General features: G+C 37.5%; 1 protein-coding gene across 1 annotated transcript; it reads left to right on the top strand.

Moving 5' to 3' along the window:
* Nucleotides 1-5,724: 5,724 nt before the first annotated feature.
* LOC115977919 (late embryogenesis abundant protein At1g64065-like) lies at nt 5,725-6,610 on the top strand. The gene has a single exon (XM_031099949.1). It carries the CDS (start codon nt 5,840-5,842, stop codon nt 6,392-6,394), a length of 555 nt encoding a protein of 184 aa, XP_030955809.1. The 5' UTR covers nt 5,725-5,839; the 3' UTR covers nt 6,395-6,610.
* The last annotated feature ends 363 nt before the right edge of the window (nt 6,611-6,973 follow it).

The following is a 6,973-nucleotide window of genomic DNA, read 5'->3' as shown; positions in this document are numbered from 1 at the left end:
CCAGGTAGTTGGTTTCTCCTGAGGCTTGGGTCCGAGGACCATGCAATGCCTTGGTTCTGTCCAAAACCTAGTTTTCACATCCAGGTAGTTGGTTTCTCCTGAGGCTTGGGTCCGTGGACCATGCAATGCCTTGGTTCTGTCCAAAACCTAGTTTTCACATCCAGGTAGTTGGTTTCCCCTGAGGCTTGGGTCCGTGGACCATGCAATGCCTTGGTTCTGTCCAAACCTAGTTTTCCACATCCAGGTAGTTGGTTCTCCCTGAGGCTTGGGTCCGGGACCTGCAATGCCTTGGTTCTTGTCCTAGTTTTCATTACATCCAGGTAGTTGGTGACCATAGTTTTGTCCAGTTTTCCACATCAGGTAGTTGGTTTCCCCTGAGGCTTGGGTCCGAGGACCATGCAATGCCTTGGTTCTGTCCAAAACCTGTTTTCATTACATCCAGGTGTTGGTTTCCCCTGAGGCTTGGGTCCGAGGACCATGCAATGCCTTGGTTCTGTCCAAAACCTAGTTTTCCACATCCAGGAGTTGGTTTCTCCTGAGGCTTGGGTCCGAGACCATGACCATAGCAGGTATGACCTTGCCTTGTTCTGTCCAAAACCTAGTTTTCATTACATCCAGGTAGTTGGTTTCCCCTGAGGCTTGGGTCCGAGGACCATGCAATGCCTTGGTTCTGTCCAAAACCTAGTTTTCATTACATCCAGGTAGTTGGTTTCCCCTGAGGATTGGGTCCGAGGACCATGCAATGCCTTGGTTCTGTCCAAAACCTAGTTTTCTCCTTGTGCGGGATCTTGGCTTTAGGGGAGTTAGCTCCTCAGCCAAGCCCCTAGAGTTTATCCATACGGTTAACGTTGCAAGGTACCTAGTTTACTCTTTACAGGGGACCTTGGCTTTAAGGGAGTTGGCTCCTCAACCAAGCCCCTAATCAAGAAACGTAGTTCCTAACAGAACTTTATACTTAGAACTCTGTAACCAACGGCTAGACATATCGGAGAAACTCTATCGACCCACTTCCTATACCAACACACAAGCCCTTCCCACAGACGGCGCCAATTGTAAGGACGCGTTTCGTGGCGGACCGTAACAGTGTCGGGTTCGCACGTGAAAAGGCCCCTAACAATATCATTTGTAGAGCGTGGGTTTGGAAGGCTAGGCCTTGGTTGATAGGCGGTGGGTTTTTCACGGTGTTCGTACCAGTTTAAGTTTTCCTACACCCCTGGAGTCTTTCTCCTGGAGGTGGGCTGGGAGGCTCAGCTTTCTGGCCATTTTTCCCAACCCCCTTCTTTAGGTTACTTATTTTTCCTTTTATATTTGCCTGCGTTCATTGTCCTTCGTCCACGTATTGGATCAACCTTTCCTAGATTGATACTTGTCCCATCAGCCCATATTCAAAGTCGTTGGGGGTGGTTGTAAAAGCCAAAGAATGCGGCTTTGTCAGGTTCAGAGCATTGAATGGCAGTAAGGGCAGCTTTCCCTGGATATTTTAGATCTTTTTTCCGAGTTTCAGTTTTATACCATTTTTACCCTTCTTTACGAGGGGGAACTTTGGGTCTGCCGAGGACTGAACTACCCTCGGCGGTACCCAAAATCTATTTCGTTGAACTTGGGCCATAATCCTCCTCGGCTTGGCCCATAAATCATTTACACCCTACAATTAATATAAAATATATATACTGCTAAGTTTTGTTAATGAAATTTTCTGGTTAATAATATGAATTTAGACTTAACTGCGTCTTTTAAACATGAATAAACTCATGATTAAGAATATGTCCATTCCCGTGCGATACCACGGGCTACATACTAGTAATAATAATAGGTGAAGCTGAGGGAAACTCAAATTAGAATTCCAAATTAGAGTTCCAATTCTGCGCCATGTGTCCTAAATTATTTATTCTTAAAGAGTTTTATTCCTTAATTTTAGAATCCAATGTAGGATCACATCATAAATATTTATTGAAGTGAGTTATTAAGTACAAAAATCAAAGAGTCTAGAATAAATGAATCGTAAAATAAAAAATGTGCTTCACAATAATTATTAAAAAAAAAAAGACAATTTACATTTTTTACCTAATAATATATCATTTCAAATTTTTTATAGAGTTAACAAAATATAAAAATGACTATCAATAGTATTTAAATTATATATACAGGAATTATATTATGCATTTTATTGTATATCTTTAAGTGTATCCATGCATATGCATAAGGTTACAAGCTAGTTTGTCATGAATTGGTTGATACTTTTCTTAAAGCGTTTGCTTGACTGAATGTCTCACGAAGGATTGGCGATTTTTTTTTTCCAACTTATCATATTTCTCCATTGATCATGAACTTGCTCGACTAAATTCTACAAACTTACACCATAAAAATACAATTGAAATTTGTTCAATGATTACAAGCAAATGTCATGAAATTAGCCAACACTAAAATATGGTTGTACACATTGATGGACCAGGAAAATCCCATCGTCCATATAACCCCTTTGGACGATGATAACACCATAAAAGAGCATTTAATGAACGAGCCATTACACTTAGACGGATTTTGAGACATGACCGTTGGGGAGATCCTCATATCATGCAATTAAGTCACCAAGAACGTTATGAGAAGGCATTCAAACCATCATTGAAAGCCTCCAACGGCTAGAAAGCTAAAGTCCTATATAAACTACAGGGGACCTTAAGCAAAGATACACACATACAGACTCATACTCTCGTATCTCATCAATTCCTTACCATTCTCTTAGTATTTGAATTTTCCATCGAAAGCTCATTGGCTGGCACCACACTGGTGACCTTTCCAAAGGAAACTCGACTTGTTTATCTTGCTGCAGGAATCTAGTGCCATTTGGCCACTATCTATCTAAACAAACATATCAACTAACGAACTTGGCTCCATCACACATCTCATGCTAAATTGGACCTTTGCATAATTTAACTAATTAATCAATTTAGATAATTGATTAAAATTAACCAGGGTCTAAATTTTCCCTTTGCTAACTAAATGCATAGAAAAGTAAATTTAACACAGCAATATGGTTACGATGGAAAATTCTAACAGGAAAAACCCAATGGGTGGTTTGTAGCTTACGACCAATTGAAGAATTATATTCGTAGAGCAGAAGTTGTTACAATACAAGAATATACCAAATCCTAGTATTACAACCTACAGTAGAAACTTACTCATGTGACCACACATAACTCCAATCCAGTTGGACTCTTCTACTTCTTGAATCTCTTTGGTGCACAAGAGACCTAATTCATGTCTAACACTACACCAATACTTAATTGATGTGAATTGACTTTGCAGCATATTCACTTGGAGCACCTTCTTGATCTTGAATAATGTGTCAAAGACTTTGCTTGGTGCAAACCCTTGACGCATAAATGTCACAACAAGTTCTCATCTTCACACAAAGACTTTAAATATGACATGGAACCCTAGTGCATAGATCCCTAGGTCTCTTGGCCATTTGGGAACACAAGCTGAGATTTTAGTTTTCTCAAAGCTTGATCAGTTGAGAGGAGTTGAGCTAGGATTCAAGCTTTAATGAAGTTTGATCAGTTGAGTTGCAATCAAGGCAACAAAACCTTCAGTTTCTAAGTAGTTTCTTGATGCCTTCAATGTAGATATTTAACCACTATTTAGACCCTAAAAGTTACAACTCAAATAGAAAGAAAACAAATTTTGGATGTGGATTTTCCTTTTAAAAAAAAAAAAAAAACACATTTGACCATAATAGTTAGCAAACTATAAATTTTATCATTTAACCAATATTTTAACAATATCCCTCACTTGTAACTTTTTATATGGAAAGTACAATGAAGACAGGCTTGACAAGACCACTCGCTTTGATTCCATGATAAATTATCAATTGTCCCAAAAGTTTATAGTATTATGAAATTATGAATTATCATTTAACCAATATTCCAATATATTGGACTAAAGTATCCCCAACTAGTGGCTGAGCCATGATGTAGTCCCAAAATTTTGCTTTTATTTTTAATATCGTATGTATATTTTAAATGATTTTGAAGTTTGGGCATATAAAATTTAATTGACATATAAAAATTAAGATTATATATATTATAGTGTACTAATTTAAATTTATTTGAATTTGATTTATGAATACTATAGTCCTCCCTCCTCCAAGCGAAAATTTCTAGTTCTATCATTGTTTCCAACAACCCAAATCTAACTATTGACTTAATTATCAAAATGCAATGCGTATTACTAAAAAAAAAAAAAAAAAAAAAAAAAATATCTCTAACAAGTTTATTAAAATACTTCATAAATTAATTCCCTTAGAGCAACCATATCAGTGGTTGCAAAAATGTGCAAAATGCAAAAAGTGCTTCATTTTGCATATTTTAACCCAAAAAACACCTCCATTAGTCTATATAAAAATGTGCAAATATACACCACGGCTGTGTAAATGAACAGTAACCGTGCATATATACACGATTACTGTTCATGTGTAAATGATTTTTTAATTCTTTTTTTCTCTCTCCTCTATCAAACTATTTCTCTTCCCCAACATTTACAACAACCCAGCACGCCAAAATAAGAAGAAGGAAGAAGAAAATAATCACCAAACCATCAAACCCAGCGCCACCACCAACCACCGCAACCTAGCACAAAAAATTAACCCAAAATCAACGGAAAAGCAATTAGAAAATCCAACTCAAAATCAAGTCAAAGCCACCTGTAATCCCAACCCAAAAACAGTCCAAACCCATTGGAAAACCTAGCCCAAACCCTACTCAACAGAAAACTCATGTGAAATGCCCAACGGAGTCAGATCTGCTGCCCAATCTGCTGTCGTCGGGTCTTCCATTGCTATCGTCGGTTGGGAGTGGGAGGCGAAGGCTCAATGGTGGAGGAGAGAGGGAGAGGCGAAGGAAAGAGGGAGGGCGAAAGTGAGAGGGAGGCCGAATTGGCGGAAAGCTGAGGCAGCAAGCTGGATCGGCGGCGATGGCGGGCTGGGTGAGGTGGCTATGAGGGAGAGAGTGAGGGAAAGAGAGGAACAAGTGAGAGAGCTGAAAAGTAAAATATATTCTTACGGAAAGAGAGAATGGGTATTAATAAATAATAATTAAAAAAACAATAAATAATATTATTTAATTAGAATAGATTTATAAAATAGATAAACTGATGTGGGTTTTTTGAAGATGTGATAGTGTAAAATAGAAAAAATTATGTTTTTAGTATAAAATAGATGGAAATTTTTAGACGAACTGATGTGGTTTCTCTTATGACATCCGTTAACATTTTCATCTTCTTTTTTCTAGCGAGTGTCCATATGAAGGTATAATACTTATGTGTAGAAAGTTTTTCAACATTTTGGCTAATATCAGAAAGTTTTTCATTATGAATTTATGATTGTCCCAAATAACCCATCCTCCCAAACCCCAAAGAAAAGTTTGTATTGACCTAGTTAGTTGGAGTCGGCAATATTCTATAATACTTGGCCTTCCGCTTGACGCACACTACCGTCGTACGTGTACATACTTAGCAGAAGCTTCCGTTACCAAAATTTAAAATATATATATACTAACGGTCAAAGTGTCCACATTCCACAACACGTTTTGAAAAATTGATTAAATGCAAATAAAATTTCACGTACATCTTTTCACCTAAGTTGCATTCATTATTTAACTATTTCCTTCGTTATTGAGTCATTCAACGCAAGCAACTATAAATATGCACCCATCGTTACCTCTAGGACTCACAAGTCACAACTCATTCACCAGCTTAGAGCCTTTTGCAATCTCTTAGTTCTAATTAAACAAGAACAAAGAAAAACAAAAGCTATCAATTAGATATCAGTCAATCATTCAAAATGAAGGGAGAGGGAAGGAGAAACTCAAAATGCTTAGCATATGTTGCTGCTTTCATTGTGTTTCAGACCATAATCATCTTGGTCTTTGCACTAACTGTGATGAAAATTAAAAGTCCTAAAGTCAGGTTTGGCACTGTGGCTGTCGAGAATTTCACTCCCAGCACTACCAATTCATCTTCTTTTGATATGAGATTGGTAGCCCAAGTGGCCATTAAGAACACAAATTTTGGCCACTTCAAGTATGACAGCAGCAATGTCACTATCTTATATGGGGGCATGCCTGTTGGAGAGGCTGTCATTGCTGAAGGTCGAACCAAGGCAAGAAAGACACAGAGATTCGATGTGTCTGTGGACATAACCTCCGACAAGTTATCAGGCAATACAAACCTTACAAATGATATTGGATCTGGATATTTGAAGCTGAGCAGCCAGGCTAAGTTGAGTGGAAAGGTGCAATTGATGAAGGTGATCAAGAAGAAGAAGTCTGGTGAAATGAGCTGCACCATGACAGTCAATTTGGCGCAACGTGCTATCCAGGATTTGAAGTGCAACTGAGATATGAAAAACTCGGGGAGTTTTCCTTGGATTTGGATTATTTAATTTGTTGTGTGTATTTCTTAGTTAGTTGTCTGAATTATTTCTTGTGTAGGGTGCCCATGTAGTTGATTTCATTGTCATTTGTGTATTTTCTTTTTGAGCCTTTGCTTTTGGATTTGGAATAGAGATTGATTTATGTATATATTCATTTGCTTTACCTCCACTTTACCATTAGTTTTTGGGGTCTAATATTTGGGTAAAAATTAAGCATGGTGAGCAAACATTTAGATACTATAGTATAGTATATAGGCTAAGTGTTAAATGGAATTAGAGAACAAGTTTTTTTTTTTTGGATAAATCAATAATTAGGGGAGGTGGGTTTTTAATATTTGTTGAAAGCACCAAAAATATATCAGTTAAATTACAAAATTTTTAACTTGGAGTTTAATTAAGTTGGTTGAAACATATATTCACAGTACTAGCCGTAGCAAAGTTGTCATCGATCTCAATTTCATCATTGCCAATTTTCCAACCTTCCATTAATCACAACAATCTTGGCAGGTTGGGCATAAAACCAACTAGCTATTTTTACCAAAA

The sequence above is a fragment of the Quercus lobata genome, chromosome 2 (genome assembly GCF_001633185.2).
Source record: "Quercus lobata isolate SW786 chromosome 2, ValleyOak3.0 Primary Assembly, whole genome shotgun sequence".
Lineage (NCBI taxonomy): Eukaryota > Viridiplantae > Streptophyta > Magnoliopsida > Fagales > Fagaceae > Quercus > Quercus lobata.
This window is presented reverse-complemented; position numbering and strand designations above follow the sequence as displayed.